General features: G+C 42.5%; 1 protein-coding gene across 1 annotated transcript in view; it reads left to right on the top strand.

The window, feature by feature from the left end:
• Positions 1-9,426, top strand: part of LOC124114423 (monocarboxylate transporter 12-like) — a 12,077-nt gene extending 2,651 nt beyond the window's left edge. The window contains exons 3-6 of the mRNA XM_046474979.2: positions 4,153-4,217; positions 4,727-5,447; positions 6,978-7,028; positions 8,287-9,426. Coding sequence (XP_046330935.2) covers positions 4,153-4,217; positions 4,727-5,447; positions 6,978-7,028; positions 8,287-8,534 — 1,085 coding nt within the window. The 3' untranslated portion in view covers positions 8,535-9,426. The remainder of the gene's footprint in view (positions 1-4,152; positions 4,218-4,726; positions 5,448-6,977; positions 7,029-8,286) is intronic.
• Positions 9,427-22,146: the final 12,720 nt, after the last annotated feature.

Below are 22,146 nucleotides of genomic sequence, written 5' to 3'. Positions count from 1 at the left end.
TTCGCTGTACAGAGTTGCGTCCCTTGGCCACGCCAGAAACCTGTGATTGTGGGTTCCAATCCCGGTTCGTCCCGATCATGTTTTTATGTTTTCACTAAATGCTAATGGTCCGGGATTTAAGGCTTTTATTATCTTCAGCCAATGCCAGATGTTATCTGTATTCAGGAGACGTTCTTAAATCCGAAACAGCAATTCCGTTGGGAAGGTTATGTCTGCCCACGAAAGGTCGTCAGTTTGGTTTTAGAGACGGTTGTGACATAGTCATAAAGGTATCATTGTCATTTAGTGAACTTAAGTCATCACAATCCGAAACAGAAGCGAATGCAGTCAATATTCATTTGAAGGATAAAAATTCGGTCTTGATTTTTATATCTATAATAATAATAATAATAATAATAATAATAATAATAATAATATTATTATTATTATTATTATTAATACTACAACTACTACTACTAATAATAATAATAATGAATTAAAGAAAAAATACTTCTCCAGGTGATGATTCATTGTGTTATGATATGTTTAAACAGCTTCCACTTATCAGCCCTGAAAACATGCTTTTTCGTTTCAATGATATTTGGCTTGAAGGCAAACTTCCCATTTCTTTGAAAAAGCAATAGAAATTCCAGTTCCAAAGCCTGGTAAAGATCCTACTGAAATAACACTCTACATACCTATTGCTCCTACATCTAACATGTAGAAATAATGGTTAACTCCAAGGAAAAAGGTGTGGTCAGGTAGCCTAGTGGTTAAAGCGTTCGCTCGTCACGCCGAAGACCCGAATTTGATTCCCGTCATGGGTACAATGTGTGAAGCCCATTTCTGGTATCCCCCGCTGTGATATTGCTGGGATATTGCTAAAAGTGGCGTAAAACCATACTCACTCACTCACTCACTCAAGGAAAAAACCAATCTCTTTTCAGATGTTCAATCAGGCTTTCAAAAAAATAGATCTTGTGCTGAAAATTTAGTGCGACTTGAATCCAAAATTAAAAAGGCCCTGGGTAGCAGTGAATATTTAATGGCTATGAAATCTTGTGTTGGGAAGACTTGGTAATAAAATTGTATCAGCTTGGAGTTTGTGGACATATATGCTTGATTGGATTAAGATTTCTTATAGGGTAGATATATACAAGTTCGCTTTGGAACTTCTCTGTTGGATAGTTACATGTTAGAGAATGGAAAACCTTATGTGATCAGCCCAACATTATTTAGTGTTATGATAAATGATTTGTTTGAGAATATCAATATACTGTTCACAACATCACAGTTCGTAGATGACGGAGCCTTTTGGAAGCAGCCAGGTAATTTTGACACTGTCTTCAAAGGCATTCAACAATCTTGTACAGAATTGGTGTGTTCATTGGGGTTTTAAGATTTCAGCTTCTAAATAATCTGCAATCATTTTTACTCAGAAAAACAGTCCTCATAATTCACAAATAGTCTTGTGTGGTTCTGATTTGGAGTTTATGGATAAAGTCAAGTTTTTAGGTCTCTGGTGTGATAAGAGGTTCACCTGGAAACCACATATGGAATATCTGATTCAGAAGTGCACTAAAGTCCGGAACCTTTTGAGAAGTATTTCCAGTACCAAATGGGGTGCAGACAGGAAGTGTTTAGTAATGTTATATGGAGCCCTCATTAGATCTCGGCTTGATTTCTGTTGTCATGCCTACGGATCTGCATGTGCCACACAAACAGCAAGACTAGATGATGTTCAGTCTAAAGCCCTAAGATTATGTATTGGAGCGTTCAGAACTACCTCTGTTGAGGCTTTACAAGTTGATTCGGGTGAAATGCCTTTAGATCTCAGACGGGAACTGTAAGAAGTAAGGTATATGTTTAAACTGAAATCATTTGGGAGAAAACACCCTACGTCAACTGTGTTAAATGATTGTGTTGAGTATTTTCAAGATTCTTGGAAAGATAGTATAGGGACTTATGGGATGCGTTCTCCGAGAACTGCTTTCCATCATATTGCACGTTGACATGGATGATACTAATGTTCTGCCTGAAAAAGCTACCATGATTGCTTAACTTCCAGCAGTTTATCTGGATGTAAATCCATAAGTCCATAAATCTGAGCCAGCACCTCGTATTAAAGCTATAGCGGAGGAACATTTGTGAAGTTTACAGGGGATAAATACCATGCAGATTTACACTGCAGATGGATCCAAGTGTCCAGCGTACGGTCATGTTGGTGCTGGAGTCTTCAGTGTAAATGACAAAAGAGAAATTTCAATGCAATTTTCTGAACACTTGTCAGTATTTTCAGCTAAACTTGGAAGAATCATTGAAGCGTTGTGTCGGATTCATTTCGCACGGCCTGTGTCAGCGGTCATTTTTAGTGATTCTGTCAGTGCTTTACAAACAATTCGGGTAGGTTCTTCCTCAGCGAGGCAGGAATTAATCAACATAATACTCGATCTTCTTTATGAAATAAGTAAACATCTTTTAGATGTCGAATTTTCATGGATACCTGCTCATGTTGGGCGGCATGGAAATGAGAAGGCTGAATAATTGGCAATAGCTGCATTAGACTTTGATGAGTCAGAACAGGAGGAGACATTATTACCTTCTGCCGAATTAGGTACCGTCAGTAAGATCCATGCTAACACAAAATGGCAACAGAGATGGGCGTCATCCTTAAAAGGACGTCATCTCTATGGCAACAAGCCTTTTATAAATAATACATTACAAATATCTCAAAACAATCAGAGAGAGAAGGTTCTCTTAACCGGACTTCGTCTTGGGCAATGTGGTCTTGGTGCATATCTAAATGTTATCAATAAAGACATTTCTGCACATTTGTCAGTGTGTAATCAGCTGGACAATGTGGCTCATTATTTATTGCATTGCAAAACATATGTTAATCAACGTAAGGAAATGGTGGAGTCTCTCTTAATTCTCAATATTGACCTCTCTTTGGCTGGACTATTATGTTCTAGGAATATCGTTCACCATGAAGATCAGAATGCAATTCTTGCTTATATTAAACCGTGTGGCAGTTTTGATTCTTTATGACACATCTTGGAACTAAGCAAACCTTTATAATGGGCAAGGTGTAAATGGGCCTAGTTGCTCGAACACCTATCAACTTTTAATGATCAATCAGTCAATTATGTTCACAAACACATTTCTCAAGAACAATGACATAATTTGTTGTAGTGTGTAGTGTAATTATGTTAAGCCTCGAGATCCTAAATTATTCTAAACGTGAACAAAGTCTTGAAATTAACAACCTGCTAAACAATGTAGACCTCAGAACAACTATGAACAGAATCACATTGCAATAATCAGTTTGATAGGAAAACATCATTCCAGTACTAAATGGAAATTTTAGTAAAACATCATAATACAACGTGGTGACCTGTAACCGGAAGTAACCATCAAACAGCTACATGTTTCAGTCAAAGTGTTAACTGTGATTCACTTTGGCAATTTATATAATGTCTAAATAGTTTACAAATTCATCATTATGATGATCAAAACGTTTCGGAGTATAAGCTAACTCCTTCATCAAGTGAATAACCTTTGCTTGTCTCAGTGGGGATGAAATGGATCGGGTGGTCAATTACCTTTGCTTGTCTCAGTGGGGATGAAATGGATCGGGTGGTCAATTACCTTTGCTTGTCTCAGTGGGGATGAAATGGATCGGGTGGTCAATTACCTTTGCTTGTCTCAGTGGGGATGAAATGGATCGGGTGGTCAAGCTCTGTGACTTGGTTGATTTCATGTCCACTTACCTGATATCAGTCACTGGATTGCCTGGACCACACAGCAGACTCGCATGGTATAAGCTGCCGTCTTAAAGCTGTAATATTGCTTAGTGCAGCGAAACCGTCAAGCAAACAATAAATACTTATCTGCTGACATCAAGGTGTAATCAGGTTTGTATGTTTAACGCAACACTCAGGAATATTCCAGCTCTATGACCGCGGTCTGTAAATAATCGAATCTGGACTAGACAATCCAGTGATTGACATCATGCGCATTAATCTACGACATGTAGAACAATTTACCAAGTTAGCAAGCCTGATCCATTCAGTCGCCTCCTACGGCAAGCCTGTGATCCCGGGGGCGTATATCCTTGCCTGTACTCCCCATGTTGTGTGTGATAAAGGAGGGACCCTATTGTTTATTTTGTAGGGTTAGGGGAGGGTTTGGTCTACACCGGCTCCATCGTCATTCTGGGCTTCTACTTCCGAGATCAGGTGAGAAAGCGTGCGTGCGTGCGTGCGTGCGTGCGTGCGTGTATACTCTCCTCATTTCTACACGCGAGGGTAATTATTTTTTCTTTATATAATGCCATGTTCAACATCAGTTATGTTCAAAACATACTTTCAGTCAAAGGGTGCTCACATAACCACGAGGCCGCCATCTTCTCCGTAACGTCCTAAAAAGCCGTTGTTAGATGGTAGTGTGATGTATTGTTACACACTCAACTTTGTTCAGGGGTCGCTAAAGGAGTAAACAAGTGTGTGTTTTGCTTGTGTAACAGGATGTAGAGTCATCCCATGGATGACATCCTTAAACTGTCAGGGTTTAATCTCTGGTCATGTTAACAAGGTGTTCGATGTCCGATCACAAGTTTCGAATCCCAACACGGGACAGGCCACATGCGCCTAAAGCTCATGTTATACAAATGTTACACCTGGTATTTGCTATTCGCGATACCGAAACATCCTCTGCTAAATTAATGTCTTTTTCTATTGTGTTACAGGTGAGTTTAGTAACTGGCGTTGGAATGGCGGGGGTTGGGATGGGCACCTTCTTCCTGCCACCCCTGACTCAGTATCTGGTGGACATTTATGGACTTGAAGGATGCTTCCTCTTCTTGGGAGCAATAGCGTTCCATGCAGCAGTGTTCGGGGCCCTGATGAGACCTTCTGACCTTGAGACGGCGTTAGCAGTCAGTGCCAAGTCAGGGAAAACCCTCTGTCAACAAATCCTTACTTCTTTGTGTGGACAATGTGGCCGTGTGGGGGAGATGTTCCATCCAGCGTTTCTCCTGCTGCTGTTGGCAACGTTTTCCTTCAGTGTGGGCAACTTCATCTCCTACCTCTTCCTCCCCGACATCTTCATCAAACAAGGCTCGTCTCCTCAACAAGCTTCCTTCCTCATCTCCGTCGTTGGAATAGGGGGAGCCCTGTCCAGACTCCTTGGGGGGTTCGCTGCCAACGATCCAAATATAGGACCTTCTATTCTATTCTCAGGAACATATGGTGTCATCGCAACCATAGACTTTTTTATAACGCCAATGACGAAGACAATAGTTGGAAAAGTAGCGTATGCCTTTATGTTCGGCTTGTATGCCTCAGTTGGCTGGGTGCTGGTCAACCCCCTCACTCTGCACATTGTTGGGGTCAGGAACCTCGCCTCTGCCTACGGGATTGTGATGTTAGCCTCAGGAATAGGTATCTTGGTTGGGCCTCCAGTAGCAAGTAAGTGTTTTCTATTGATACTCTGCAGTCTCGTAATTTTAAATAATATTCAAGCTTATGGCGGGCAGTAAATAATCCTGACAATCCAGTGATTGACATCATGAGTATAGATCAAAGTAATTGGGATATGATTTCTAGGAACCCAAATGCTCCCAACGATAATGACATGGTGGCTGTGTGGAAATAGTTCATCTTATCAAAGAGGATGTCGCCCGGTGTCGGATCCTTATGGGTGCAATGTTTAAGTGCAACGTCAGTTGTAATTCCTTTATTATCCAATACTTTGTCTGGTCCAGCCTGGTTTGAAGACTATGCTATGTTTCTTGTTTATTTTTAGTGTCACTCTCGACATTATGCCACCTACACGAAGGTGGTATTAATCGTGTCTGATCCAGCCATCCAGTGACTGATATAAAAAACAATGTTCAGCACCGTCGGGGCACGTTAAGACGCCATCAACCCTGTAGCCTCTCACGACCAGCATAGGTTGCTGGGGGCACATTCTACCCCGCGTTCAAAAGAAGCTGACCAGCACTGGGGTGCTGCGGACACTTTCTACTTCATGTCCCGATGGGGCTGACCAGCAATGGGGTGCTGGGGACACTTTCTACTCAAGGTCCACATGGGGCTGACCAGCATTAGGGTGCAAGGGACACATTCTACCCCACGTCCCCACAGGGGCTGACCAGCAATGGGGTGCTGGGGACACTTTCTACTCAAGGTCCACATGGGGCTGACCAGCATTAGGGTGCAAGGGACACATTCTACCCCACGTCCCCACAGGGGCTGACCAGCAATGGGGTGCTGGGGACACTTTCTACTCAAGGTCCACATGGGGCTGACCAGCATAAGGGTGCAAGGGACACATTCTACCCCACGTCCCCACAGGGGCTGACCAGCAATGGGGTGCTGGGGACACTTTCTACTCAAGGTCCCCACGGGGCTGACCAGCATTAGGGTGCAAGGGACACATTCTACCCCACGTCCCCACAGGGGCTGACCAGCAATTGGGTGCTGGGGACACTTTCTACTCAAGGTCCACATGGGGCTGACCAGCATTAGGGTGCAAGGGACACATTCTACCCCACGTCCCCACAGGGGCTGACCAGCAATGGGGTGCTGGGGACACTTTCTACTCAAGGTCCACATGGGGCTGACCAGCATTCGGGTGCAAGGGACACATTCTACCCCACGTCCCCACAGGGGCTGACCAGCAATGGGGTGCTGGGGACACTTTCTACCCCGGGTCCCCACGGGGCTGACCGGCAAATGGGTGTAAGGGACACTTTCTACCCCGGGTCCCCACGGGGCTGACCGGCAAATGGGTGCAAGGGACACATTTCACCCCGAGTCAAGACTGGATTATTGATACTTCAGGGACCCGTTCCACAAAGCTGAGGTGATCGTAACTCTCTTATTTAAACGTGGACATATGACTGACTTAGCACCGCGATCGCTTTGTGGAACTGGGATCTGGAATATTGCTAAGTGCAGTGTAAAACAGCAAACACAATATCTATTTCTTTACAGGTATCATCGCTGCAGTACACGGGAAATATCAAGAAGCCTTTTACTTTGCTGGTAAGTGCTGATAACTGATATGATGTATAACCTGGGGCGATGTAACGTGGTTCTTCACGGGTGTAATCCGTATTTCACTTTGTTTGACAAGGCAACCTTTACATCACCTTTTGTTTGGGCAGACCAGTGTTTACTGTTCGCCACACGACAACATTGTACAGCAAATATCCACCTCCTGAAGGTATAGTGCGGAGTAGCAGGTATATTTCCCTGTGATGTGACAAGGGTTTACTGTGTGCCACACTACAACATTGTACAACACATATCCACCTCCTGAAGGTATAGTGCGGAGTAGCAGGTATATTTCCCTGTGATGTGACAAGGGTTAACTGTGTGCCACACTACAACATTGTACAGCAAATATCCACCTCCTGAAGGTATAGTGCGGAGTAGCAGGTATATTTCCCTGTGATGTGACAAGGGTTTACTGTGTGCCACACTACAACATTGTACAGCAAATATCCACCTCCTGAAGGTATAGTGCGGAGTAGCAGGTATATTTCCCTGTGATGTGACAAGAGTTAATGGTTTTATGCATGTACAAACTAAAACATTTTATGAAAAAAACACCATCCCTTTTCTTTGATGTAAACTAAAAATGTATACATTCAGACGTTTTAAAGGTGATCAGGTACCCACATTGCACCGTTATTCACGGCTGACCCTGGCTTACTATGAAACACGGACAAGGCATGTTTCAAGTCAAGAATATATTCTGAACGTTCCTTTTAAGGGTAAAGCACTGAAAACCAAGAATATACCAAAATTCGGGGGGACGAGGTTGTCAAACAGCTAGTCCTTTAACACAGACGCTGGCAAATCCGGATAGTGTTGATCTTGGCGTACTGGAAAAAGTTTTTGGCAACAATGTTTCATATAATTAAAAAATAATTAACTGTTTTCCTCTGGCACATCTATGGGTTTAGTTTTCTTAAAAACTGAAATCGTATTAACGAAATTGGAATGCATAGGAGTTGTACCTGATTGAATACCCTTAAAAGTTGGTAAGATATCAATATCGTTTGGATTGACTGACTCAATATTAAATAGGCTGTATAGACTTATCTTTTACAGTCTATAGAGATAACCCCGCACCCCCCACCCCCCACTCCCCCAACCAACCCGTCCTACTTATGGTACTTATCATGCCAACACGTAACTAGAGAACACTTAAACCTCCTTGTTACCCCTTTATAAAAAGAAAACTGACTGAAGTCTGTAAAATACCTTGATACAAAAATCGTTATTTTCGTTAAAGGTTCAACGTTTTTTGTGTCGTCCATGTGTGGCCTGATGATCATGCTGCTGAAGAAGACGCACTCGGACCTGGCGGAGGAGAAGTCCGACATCCCAGAGTTACAGAGTCTGACAGACGGGAAGGACCACGCCAATCAGGCTGACGGAATCACTCTCGTCATCCAGCCTCCGAGCACAGGCCACGCCCCCATTCCAAGTGCACCTTTCCGAGATGATGACATGTGGAATGAGCATTCATGCTTTCAGTGAGTGAGTGAGTGAGTTGGGTTCAACGCCGCTTGAACATTATTTCAGTTATATCAAGGCTGGTCAGCTGGATTCGGGGGGAAACGATTAAACGTTTACCACTTTAATGATACCCATGTGCTGTCAAACCTAGAAACATAGTCAGGAAGAATATGAGATTTGAACACAAGATCCAAGCTTTCTGATGACAAATGGGACGCAACTTTCCATGTCGCCTTAGAAGACAGGAACACATGTGTCCCCGGGTGTATCGAAGTCGGATGTCCCGAAGGGACTAATACAACAAAGTCAATGTTGATCCTCTAGTGTGGATGAAGATCTTTCGCGATGCTCAACATCAACAAATATGGTCCCCATCAAAGTTGGATTTAACTCAGGGTCGATTATACTGAAGCCAGGACTTATTCTTTACAAATGCCATAGTGCTGTAAACATATCAAGTATAACTCTGGGTAGACTTTTTCAAATTCACTGAAGGTGGTCGGGTAGCCCAGTGGTTAAAGCGTTTGCTTGTCACCCGAAATGGGTACACTGTGTGAAGCCCATTTCTGGTGTCCCCGCCATGATATTGCTGGAAAATTGCTAAAATTGCCGTAAAACAATACTCACTCACTCCATAATGTTCATCGGTGGTTGTGATGAATATCATCATCATTTTAGTTCCAATACATATAGGCTACACGCCTTTAAGTACAAAATGTGAGTACAGACAAGTTTTAAACATTCAGTTTGGCATTTCTTACTTCATTTGGAGAGCATAGATATTTTGCTAGATTTGTAATATTATATGTATCTGGTGATGACAGAAGCATATTAAATTGATGAACGTTTGAATGACAATAGAACTTTGCTTTGAGATATAGTTGCCGTAACTTGACATACGATGGACAAATGAGCAGGAATTGGTAGTCAGTTTCAACACAGTTTAATTAACAAAGTTTGCATTTTCTTAAATTTCTTGGAATTTTATCATTTCCAAAGTATGATAACTCCGTCTTAATCTCGGTAGGGTTGCTTTCCTATTTTGCAAATTTAAGAATGACAAATAAGGTTCGCTTTTTACACAAGTTCCAAAACAAGCATAATATAACTTTTTTTTTAACTTGCAACAAGTTCGCTGTGCCAGATCTGCTGAAATTTGTCTTTCAACTGTTGTTGAAACATATTAAGAAAAACCTATCGGTTTCCATACATTTGGAACCTCCATACATCTCCGAACCCAAGTTTACAAAGACAATTCCTTAATTTAGTTACCCAATTGACACGACCATGTTCATCATACAGGTACAACATATTGTAGCACTTTCTTGGTGAACGGAAGTCTGGCATCTTTAGTATGTTCAGCCATTATTTCAAACATCTTGTCAAAGCATATACACGAATATGGCATCTGCCACACTCGCCCAAGTACAGCATTGTTCGATGCGGACATTGTTAACACCCAAAACCGTTTGCATGCATATAACTGCACAGTTTCCAATTTTTCAACATTTCAAACCCCTAGACCTCGAACATTTGGAAGTAGAAATCTGGTGAAATAGGTTGTAGCGAATGTATACGTCTCAGGATAGTTAACATACCCTTTTCGCCTGCAGGGCAATCTTATCAAAAGATCATCTCAAGGACTATTTCATTTATAAAGAACTGGAACAAGAACGGATTAAGTACACAGCCTTGCCTGACACCTAAAGGGCATCGAATACCTCAGACATACGATTGTTAGACCTTACACTTGCTTTAACATCCTTGTAGATTGACTGCAATGTTCTACCCATTTGTTTACTTAATCCCCGTTTATAAAACATCATGTTCAATATAAAGAGCTATATCGATGTGTGGTGTACCGATTAGCTATAGCAATGGAATAGTGTTTTCTTTGTCAAATTTATTTAGATTTTATTCGGTTGATGCAAAAAATTATCCCTTAGCTTAAGCTTATTGCACTTACATAGCGACGCGCGCGCGCGCGCGCGTGTGTGTATTCTAGCTAGTGTATGTGTTTGTGTGTGTGTATTCTAGTCCGCACAAATGCCGATTTTATAGTACTAGTGCTAGCCCACTGAGATACCATGCCACAGTTCAACACGAATATCCCACACAGAAACTGTATACTGATTCCGACCAGTGCTTGTTTTGGCCCCATATTGCCACGAGCCAGGCAGGGTAACAAAAGGATCCATCGCTTAATGTCTTATTGGTATGACGCGGCCGGGGATCGAACCCTCGACCTTCCGCTCCCCGGGGCGAGACTCCATCCACTGGACCACGGAAGCGGCCTTCAACTGTTTAAAGACAATCACATACAGTGTATTCAAATAGCGCTCACTGTGTGAACAGCAGATTATGTAAATATATTTTGAATATACAGAGAATCTCACCCAAGTGTCATTTGATATCAAATATATCAACACGAGCTAATGAAAGTGGTAAAACCCCCTTACTGAGGAGTTTTTCCACTTTTATCAACGAGTCACTCGGGTGAGATTTTATTTATCATCCGACATCATTCTTCCAACCTTTTCATTTTGTAGACAGTAATAAGCAGTGTCTTATCGCTTGATCTCACCCAAGCGGTATCTCCTGTGGGAGCCAGTTTACAATATCTTCTTTAGCACCCAGCGTTCGCGCTTCACTGCGTCACGAGGGTATGGATAGTCTGTGGCTTCCAAGTGTCTGTGATGGCGGTTAGCCTGGACGGGGTGCAATGCTGCTCGCACAGGTTAAGCCGTGAAGAGTTCTCCCCCTTTAAACAGTGTCCATGGTGGGATGTGAATGAACATTTATCCTTGCGTTGTTTGCTGACGTATTTGACAGTCATCGAAAACACAAACGTTCTGCTGGTCATGGGGTGTGACATCCCTCATCGATAACTTAATGTGCAGACTTCAAAGTAACTTTCCGATGTACTGAGTGCGGAAAAACATTATTCAGAAGGATGAAGTGTTTCAGCATCTATACACGAGTTGTGTCCCTTTGGTAGCTTTACCAACTACACCCGATATGCACTACGGGACAGTTCCTTACCATCCTGTGGAATTCTGGGATGAAGCCCATAATAGGCCAGTCATACGATGTGACGAATGGACACGAAAGGTGCAGATAATCCATGTGCAAATTATAGCAATATGCGGGGAAGACCAAATATATCCCCCTGTTCATAATATGGACTTGTCCGACATTGCCACATCCACTCGTTTATTTCTTTAGTAACTTTCTGAGTGCGGAAAAACATTGTCTGGGAGTCAGTGATAAAGTGTTTCACACCTATGGATGTATACACGAGTTGTGTCCCTTTGGTAGCTCTCCCAATCACACCCCACGTGCACGTGCAGGGACAGTTCCTTGCCATCCTGTGAAGTGCCCGGATGGATGGCCAGTCTCGTTCATTGCCTGTCATCGTACTCCGACGCTCCGGCGAGACGCTCATTATATCAACCACTGGTTTATCTGACCCTGAATAACAACAAAGAATTTATCACTCAGCTTTTTGAGAGATAAAATAAGTTTTAAGTCTTCAACAAAAGACTGTGTCCAAACATATCGATTGATTTTTTACATACTAACATCCACCTGATGCTAAGGCATTTTAGCTTACAGTAACACATATTCTCCCCGATTTCAAACTGGCTCCGAAAGCATATTTTTTTTAAACACATATTATTTCCGAAGGGATACACTTTCAACACATATTAGTAGATGCCGATTTCATACAATTATAACACACTTTTCCCGGTGCCTAAAGTTATTAAGTACTGAATAGTTTTAATACACACAATTTTATCTTGATTGAATTCGAGATTAAATACAACGACCATCTTTCAGAATACGCACGCACCGTCCATCGACATCGCATATTTGGTAAATATATATCAACAGACGGTGATATATTTCAAAGTTGTTGAAATATATAGGCCTGATCCAAATCCTTTCCGACAATTTGTCCTTAAGTCACAGCTGTTGTGGGGATACTTGTGCTCTAGCTTGAGTCACCGATAGACACGTCACTGTGTGTTTCACTGACGTGGGTCTGTACCAATAGCTATAGGGGGCACGGGTGGCCCAGTTGTCTAAGGCGCCGCGATTCGCTGTGCAGAGTTGCGTCCCTTGGCCACGCCAGAAACCTTTTGGGTTCGAATCCCAGTTCGCCCAGATTATGTTTCTAGGTTTGTCAGCACCATACCCATGCTCGTGGGTTTCAACGAAGTGACGTACTTCTGAGACCTGCAACACTTCGGGTTTTCCTCCCATATTAAGCTGACACGCCGTGATATAACTTGAATACTTTTTAAAAGGCGGCGTCAAGCCCAACTCACTCACTCACCAAGTTTCAATACTTGTGGAATATTGTCCGTCAGTAGCCACAAGAGTACTCAAAGTTTGTCTATTTGCATCAACACACCTCCAATCATCACGTGGCAGAAGTATTACAAGGATTCACTTTCTTCATCCGGGGTCTGCGAAGTCATTATAGTTAGCATTCGTGACCCAACTCATGTTATTCCGGTACAAGCCGAATAGCGACTCGAGCCCCTCTCATGGCCATTTTTGCGACCGGGTTCCGTCTTAGCGCAAACGGGCATACCTAAACCAATTGTCAACTCGTTGCGTAATGGTTGACATTTATTTCCCCATAAATTATATATATTTCAGATGCAATTAAAAGCACACCGAAACATGCGGAATTATACAGTATGATTGAACACATTTAACTGTGTCTTGGGTATATTTTTAGATGCAAGACATATGTAAAATAAAAAATATTTCTGAGGGATTCTTTGACGAAGAACTTGAAATCATACGCGCATTCTGATTGGTTTGTCGTATTTTCGCACATAACATTCATCGATAGGGGGACGAGTCTTCTTGCAGGCTACGGAAAGGGGCGAGTGGTGACGAATGTATAGTTAGGTGTGGTACCGGTTCGCTTGTCAATGACGCAATTTGAGATAAAAAAACACGTGTGTCGCCAGTAGGAATCGAGCCCTAGAAGTCCGCACCGAAAGCTTACAAATGTAACTCTTGCCGCAAGGATGTTGAATAGGATGCACCGAATGTACAGCAGACACGCTGATCCGGATATAAGGAATAAAACTTCGGAGGGAGGATGCACCTGTTTGGGGTCAGATGCTGGTACGCCTTTGATTATAGTCTTTTTCAGATAACGTGTGTTCAGGCTTATGGTAACTTTACCTGTGACAATACAGTTGGAGGGTCATCACAGCAACACCTTATTAATTCCGGCGTTGTTACTTGCGTGAATAATATCATAAACATTCTGTCCAGACTGGGAATATTCCTAATAACTCTTTTCAAAGTCCAAGTTAGTATCTTTGACATTATGTTTCTTCCTGAATTCTGCAAAAGACATTAGCCTTTCCAGTTGGATAGATCTTTATTGTATATACACCCTTATTGAGTTATAAAGATACATAAAGGCATATATGACTGTACCAACACACGTGCTAGTGAGCAGACCCACACAGAACTGCGTATTCTTCATTGTACAGATTGCCGCTGTAAATTTGCCCGATGTGGCGTTGTAATTATTTATTACCCATATGGGCTCAAATATACGGTGGCCCATACCCGCCACTGGTCACATCCCTCTTTATTTTATCTCACCAGTGGAATTTTGGGCGGCCGCCAGATAAAATATAGAGGCATACAGTGAAAATTGATCTCACCAGTGGCGGGTATGGGCCACCGTACAAATAAGCAGTGTAATATCTTTTTGATATATGCACAATGTGCAATTAGTGATTCTCGAAGCTGATTGGTCAGTTGACCAAAGATCAATTTTCATTGGACAAGGGGACTATTTTTGTCTCATCTCATTCATTCACAAATCCACGCCTTTCATTCAGATGTTTTACGTGCTGCAATCTCACTGATTGGAGATTTTTAAGACAACAAACATAGCTTCATTTAAACAACATGATTTCACATTATTATTTATTTCACAGGCTTTCCATTTGGCAGTAAAAACAAAAACTACGTCTGCGTTGTTTGTAAACAAACATGACTGACCATTTGACATCTTAGTAAATGACCTCGTTAAAGCGGACGGAGATCTGACTGACATGAAGAGGTATTCGTATAATTCAACCTCTTAACACATTTAATGTCTTTGATGTCAAAATATCATATGGCCAGATTGAATTTTCCAAGATTCAGATTGAGAGTGGTTCAGATCCAAGCAGAACTGCGTATCATTCATCGTAAAGATTGCTGCTATAAATTTGCCCGATGTTGCGTTATAATTATTTATATATTTCAAACCTGCTGAGTTTCTAGTAACGACGTGTTAACTATCCAATATTCACCTGTAGTTCAACACTAAGTGCGTCAGATCTGACAGACTGGGGATGTAATTCATCTCTCACAAGATCGCAGACGTATCTGATGCTGGCTTCCCCAAACGGTACCGTGCCCTAACCTCTTCATCGCTCATGGATTTGAGGTGGTGAGTTCGTTTCCTGAAAACACGGTCTTTCCTCGTGCGTCCTAAGCGTTCAAACAATATGTTCACCGCCATGTTTGTTTTTCAGGACACGCTAATGATGCCTCAGAACCTTCATTAAGTTAATGACGCGCTTATGACAGAACGACGCCATTAAAACGTTGGTACAACTGGATTTAATAATAGATTAGTTAATGAAGGTTTAGTGACACGTTAATGCATCGTTAAAGTTTGATACAGCCGGGTCCTGATGATTAAACCGTCATGACTAAGGTAAAACGTTTTAAGTCAGTTTGATCGGTTTTAAAACTAGATCTTTATCTTCTCCAAGCTGCGAAGGCATCCTTCCCAAAAGGGTTAATAAGTTGGTTACTAGGGGTTACTGGTACATATTCTCCGTACACTGATGCAGGAGAGGCGAGACACCTGGGGTCAAAGGGCTCGGAGCTCTTGGCACCACAGTGAATATGCATCGAACCCAAACACCTCCACTATCCAACAACAGTGCTTTGATAACGATATTCACAAACCCGTGGTCACTTGTGATAATCATGTCTGAGTGGCCCCTGATTCCAAGCCATCGTCACGGGATTCTGGCACTCCTAAGGGACGCAACTCTGTTTTGTTACCACAAAACGGGGACGTGGATGTTGATGGTGTGGTCAGACCAGAGATCCGCTTTACTCGGCGCGTTACCCTGTCAGTGAGGGAGATTGTACGCCGCTTTCAGGGAAGCTCCGGTCAATTCACCGGGGAAACAAAGGGTCCCGTACATTGTCGTTATGTCGGGATTCGAACCCGGATCTTCAGGCGAATGTTTCAACCACTGACGTAACCCGTGTAAACTTCAATGAGCTGGTTAATTGTGTAGAAATGCTCATGATATCAACCACGTGTTTGCCCTATTAACGGACCACCGCTATATAAGTGGGACAACTGGAGGAACAGCAACATATACATCATAGTTCAGGACGAGGTTGAACACAAACCCTTGACCGGTCACTTCCACACGTGGAAAGCAAAAAGCACATACCAATAATTAGTTATTACAATATATGAATTATTGATCAAAAGTCAAGATCACACAGGAATTATAATAAATGTCATGGTGCATAATTAAGTTCATGTTAGATTCTATTATAAAAAGTAATAGCTACGACTGAAATGTCAGGTTTAATGTTTACTGCTCGCTAGTGCGTGGCGGGGTTTGTCAGTCCATTACCTAAATACCAACACAGGTCGCTTGCTAAGTGTTTCGGTAAAATATAGTATACCATTGAACAGTGTCACGATGACCTAACGTAGTTGTCTTTGATGCTGATGAGGATATGTCACGTGCTACTGCCAGCTGTACGAAGCCGCCGCGGTGTAATCCGTGTGTGTTTGTGTGTGTGCGTGTTTGTGTGCGCGCGTGTGCGTGCGTGAGTGATCGTGCACGTGTGTGTACGTCTGTGCTTGTGTGGGTGTGCTTGTGTATGTATGTATGTGTGCGTGTGAGCGTGTGTGTGTATTTGTGTATGTGCGTGTGGGTGCGTGTGCGTGTGCGTGTGCGTGTGCGTGTGTGTGTTGTCGACTTCAAAATTAAACTATGAGTTGACCAGAAAATCTCCGTGTGAAACCAACAGGCAACACAGAAATGGTATACAATTAACAATTGTATTATGAACTTAACTATGTTTACATATAAGTACAAACTACTGCACAGCAATTACAATGGTAGTACCCAAATAGAGTGGCGGTACCCTATTCAATGGCAGTGGGGCGGTCGGGTAGCCTAGTGGTTAAACCGTTCGCTCGCCACGCCGAAGAACCGGGTTCGATTCCCGACGTGGGTACAATGAAGCCCATTTCTGGTGTCCCCCGCCGTGATATTGCTGTCATATTGCTAAAAGCGGCGTGAAACCATACTCACTCAATCAATGGCAGTACATGTACAAAGGCAGAATAACATATAATAGCAGTGGTAATAATATTCACCTACCAGCAACAGTGGTCAAGCTTCCTTAATAGGTCAAGGCTGGATATCCAGGGTGAAAATAATGATCTGCACACAGCCGCTGGTCTTGATGTAATGAGAGATGTTCTTGATTGTTTGTTGTTTTACGCCGCACTCAGCAATATTCCAACTATATGACGGCGGTCTGTAAACAATTGAGTCTGGACCAGACAATCGAGTCACTGAGCATCGATCCACGCAATTTGGATACGAGGGCATGCATCAACCTGACCACCCGATCCCGTTAGCCGCCTCTTAGGACAAGCGTGGGTTGCTGAAGTCCTATTCCATCCCCGGATCTTCACGTGTCAATGAGAGTTGTGCGATCAGAGAGGCACGCACTTGCACGCACTTCCACGCACTTCCACGCACTTACCTATAAATATCCCCTGGAAGTTTCTATTCAGTGCTGGACGAAACTAACTGTTCCCGAAGATTCTAGATTACACTTGACTCAAAAACATCTAAATATAGTAACTTCCACACCACTGCTTACATTTGATAGTACTACATTCATGACAAATAATAATTGTCAAAACACAATGTTTTGATCTTCTACTGAATCTCAAAAGAGACAATGTAATACAATTGCGACACTGAGTGCCGTTGTACGATCTTAGCGCTAAGGTGATCGTAGCTCTCATATTTTAACACAGACGCAGAAAACAGAAGCCAGGCCTCTATTAGACGCTGGGTCTCGTATACTGTGATATATATGTTCGTGATTAATCATGACTGGCTCCTGCCAGTGCACACTGGGTATGACTGTAGAATGTGGGATTCGGTAGTGAGTTGCCACTGTGTCATCATAAACCAGAATACACGCCGGGTCTCTAAATACACGCCGGCCTAGTGTAACAGACGGCTTGCACGGAATTAATAGACACTCGGGCGTCTAACAGAGTAAATACGGTATAACGTTACGTAAACATAAACAAATATGAAATATCACTATGACGACAGTCAGTTCACGAGCTTAGGTTTAATACAAACTGGCGCTGAAACTTGAAAGAAACACGGAATAGTTATTCGATGGTGATGTATTAAATGCGGATACCATATTCCTGTTTAGGAGACATATTAAAACTGACTTCAATTGTAAACAATGCAATTTCTCTTAGTAACGAACTGTTACGAGTTTATCCGAATATGTAAAACTACTTACATGCAACTTTTATGCATACGTACCGAAGGCCCGCCAGTGTAATATAGGGCAGAATATTTGCCTTGACTTGACACAAGTTTGCAGTGTTTCGGCGACTGTTTTGAGCCAAGTAACGTTTGATAACGTTGTATTTTTTCAGTTAAATTAAATTTACAAGCGTATATTTTCGCAGTTTATTTTGTAACGAAAACGTGATCCTATTTTGCGTCCTTTAGGCTGCCAGAAACCTATGATCGTGTGTTCGAATCCCAGTTCACCCTGAATAAGTGTCTCCGTCTGTTGGCGTCATTCCCGTGCTCATGAGTTTCGCCAATTTGGTCAACTCTTCGGGAATTCCTCCTATACCAGCTGACTGAAACGCCGAAACACCAAACACACTCACACACTCACTCACACACACTCACACACTCACTCACACACACACACACACACACACACACACACACACACACACACACACACACACACACACACACACACACACACACACACACACACACACACACACACTCACACAAGCACTCACACTCTCACTCCCACACTCACACACTCACTCATTCACACACACACACACTCACACACACACTCACTCACACTCACTCATTCACACACTCACTCACACACACACTCACACACACACACTCACACACTCACTCACTCACACTCACTCATTCACACACTCACTCACACACACACACACACACACACACACACACTCACACACACACACACTCACACTCACTCACACACTCACTCATTCACACACACACACACTCACACACACACACTCACACACTCACTCACTCACACTCACTCACTCACACACTCACTCATTCACACACACACACACACACACACTCACACACACACACTCACACACTCACTCACTCACACACACACACTCACTCATTTTCTGCGATACTGCTCGTGAATACTATATTAGTTATGGTCGTCAATCCTGGAAGACGACTTATAGCATAGAAACATTAGGAAACAACCTGTTACAGCTGACGTGGGGTGAAGTGCCCCGTGGTTGAGGTGTTCGCTCGTCACGTGGGGGCCGGTGTTAGATCCCCCACCAGGGAACATTTTGAAATATATTTCTGCTGTCACCTGTCGTGATATTGTTTGAATATTGATTAAAGCGGCATAAAACATTACCAACTAACTTCACTGATTATGAAGAGTGTTCAAAGTTTTGTGGAATTATGGGACAGTGTTGGCAAACGATTGTCGACATTTCAAGCGTGGATTATCCGCCGGTGTAGGGAATACGTATGTTATATATGCTATATCCGCCGGTGTAGGGAATACGTATGTTATATATGCTATATCCGCCGGTGTAGGGAATACGTATGTTTTATATGCTATAACCGCCGGTGTAGGGAATACGTATGTTATATATGCTATATCCGCCGGTGTAGGGAATACGTATGTTTTATATGCTATATCCGCCGGTGTAGGGAATACGTATGTTATATATGCTATATCCGCCGGTGTAGGGAATACGTATGTTATATATGCTATATCCGCCGGTGTAGGGAATACGTATGTTTTATATGCTATATCCGCCGGTGTAGGGAATACGTATGTTTTATATGCTATATCCGCCGGTGTAGGGAATACGTATGTTTTATATGCTATATCCGCCGGTGTAGGGAATACGTATGTTTTATATGCTATATCCGCCGGTGTAGGGAATACGTATGTTTTATATGCTATATCCGCCGGTGTAGGGAATACGTATGTTTTATATGCTATATCCGCCGGTGTAGGGAATACGTATGTTTTATATGCTATATCCGCCGGTGTAGGGAATACGTATGTTTTATATGCTATATCCGCCGGTGTAGGGAATACGTATGTTTTATATGCTATATCCGCCGGTGTAGGGAATACGTATGTTTTATATGCTATATCCGCCGGTGTAGGGAATACGTATGTTTTATATGCTATATCCGCCGGTGTAGGGAATACGTATGTTTTATATGCTATATCCGCCGGTGTAGGGAATACGTATGTTATATATGCTATATCCGCCGGTGTAGGGAATACGTATGTTATATATGCTATATCCGCCGGTGTAGGGAATACGTATGTTATATATGCTATAACCGCCGGTGTAGGGAATACGTATGTTATATATCCTATATCCGCCGGTGTAGGGAATACGTATGTTTTATATGCTATAACCGCCGGTGTAGGGAATACGTATGTTATATATGCTATATCCGCCGGTGTAGGGAATACGTATGTTATATATGCTATATCCGCCGGTGTAGGGAATACGTATGTTATATATGCTATAACCGCCGGTGTAGGGAATACGTATGTTTTATATGCTATAACCGCCGGTGTAGGGAATACGTATGTTATATATGCTATATCCGCCGGTGTAGGGAATACGTATGTTTTATATGCTATAACCGCCGGTGTAGGGAATACGTATGTTATATATGCTATATCCGCCGGTGTAGGGAATACGTATGTTATATATGCTATATCCGCCGGTGTAGGGAATACGTATGTTATATATGCTATAACCGCCGGTGTAGGGAATACGTATGTTTTATATGCTATAACCGCCGGTGTAGGGAATACGTATGTTATATATGCTATATCCGCCGGTGTAGGGAATACGTATGTTATATATGCTATATCCGCCGGTGTAGGGAATACGTATGTTTTATATGCTATAACCGCCGGTGTAGGGAATACGTATGTTATATATGCTATATCCGCCGGTGTAGGGAATACGTATGTTATATATGCTATATCCGCCGGTGTAGGGAATACGTATGTTTTATATGCTATAACCGCCGGTGTAGGGAATACGTATGTTATATATGCTATATCCGCCGGTGTAGGGAATACGTATGTTTTATATGCTATAACCGCCGGTGTAGGGAATACGTATGTTTTATATGCTATATCCGCCGGTGTAGGGAATACGTATGTTTTATATGCTATATCCGCCGGTGTAGGGAATACGTATGTTATATATGCTATATCCGCCGGTGTAGGGAATACGTATGTTATATATGCTATATCCGCCGGTGTAGGGAATACGTATGTTATATATGCTATATCCGCCGGTGTAGGGAATACGTATGTTATATATGCTATATCCGCCGGTGTAGGGAATACGTATGTTTTATATGCTATAACCGCCGGTGTAGGGAATACGTATGTTATATATGCTATATCCGCCGGTGTAGGGAATACGTATGTTTTATATGCTATAACCGCCGGTGTAGGGAATACGTATGTTATATATGCTATATCCGCCGGTGTAGGGAATACGTATGTTATATATGCTATATCCGCCGGTGTAGGGAATACGTATGTTTTATATGCTATAACCGCCGGTGTAGGGAATACGTATGTTATATATGCTATATCCGCCGGTGTAGGGAATACGTATGTTATATATGCTATATCCGCCGGTGTAGGGAATACGTATGTTATATATGCTATATCCGCCGGTGTAGGGAATACGTATGTTTTATATGCTATAACCGCCGGTGTAGGGAATACGTATGTTATATATGCTATATCCGCCGGTGTAGGGAATACGTATGTTATATATGCTATATCCGCCGGTGTAGGGAATACGTATGTTATATATGCTATATCCGCCGGTGTAGGGAATACGTATGTTATATATGCTATAACCGCCGGTGTAGGGAATACGTATGTTATATATGCTATATCCGCCGGTGTAGGGAATACGTATGTTATATATCCTATATCCGCCGGTGTAGGGAATACGTATGTTATATATGCTATATCCGCCGGTGTAGGGAATACGTATGTTATATATGCTATATCCGCCGGTGTAGGGAATACGTATGTCATATATCCTATATTTACGGTTCAGTGAAGTCGCCGTATTTCAGGTGCAGATCACACGGAATCATTCCATCAAGAAAACACTCAACTTGGAATCTGTATCCGATGCATGCAGTTTCCATGACAACAGGATGAACAACGA

Source organism: Haliotis rufescens, unplaced genomic scaffold (assembly GCF_023055435.1).
Source record: "Haliotis rufescens isolate VD_foot unplaced genomic scaffold, xgHalRufe1.0.p SCAF_61, whole genome shotgun sequence".
Classification (NCBI taxonomy): domain Eukaryota; kingdom Metazoa; phylum Mollusca; class Gastropoda; order Lepetellida; family Haliotidae; genus Haliotis; species Haliotis rufescens.
The sequence above is the reverse complement of the archived record's forward strand: the minus strand, read 5'-3'. Positions and strand labels throughout refer to the sequence as shown.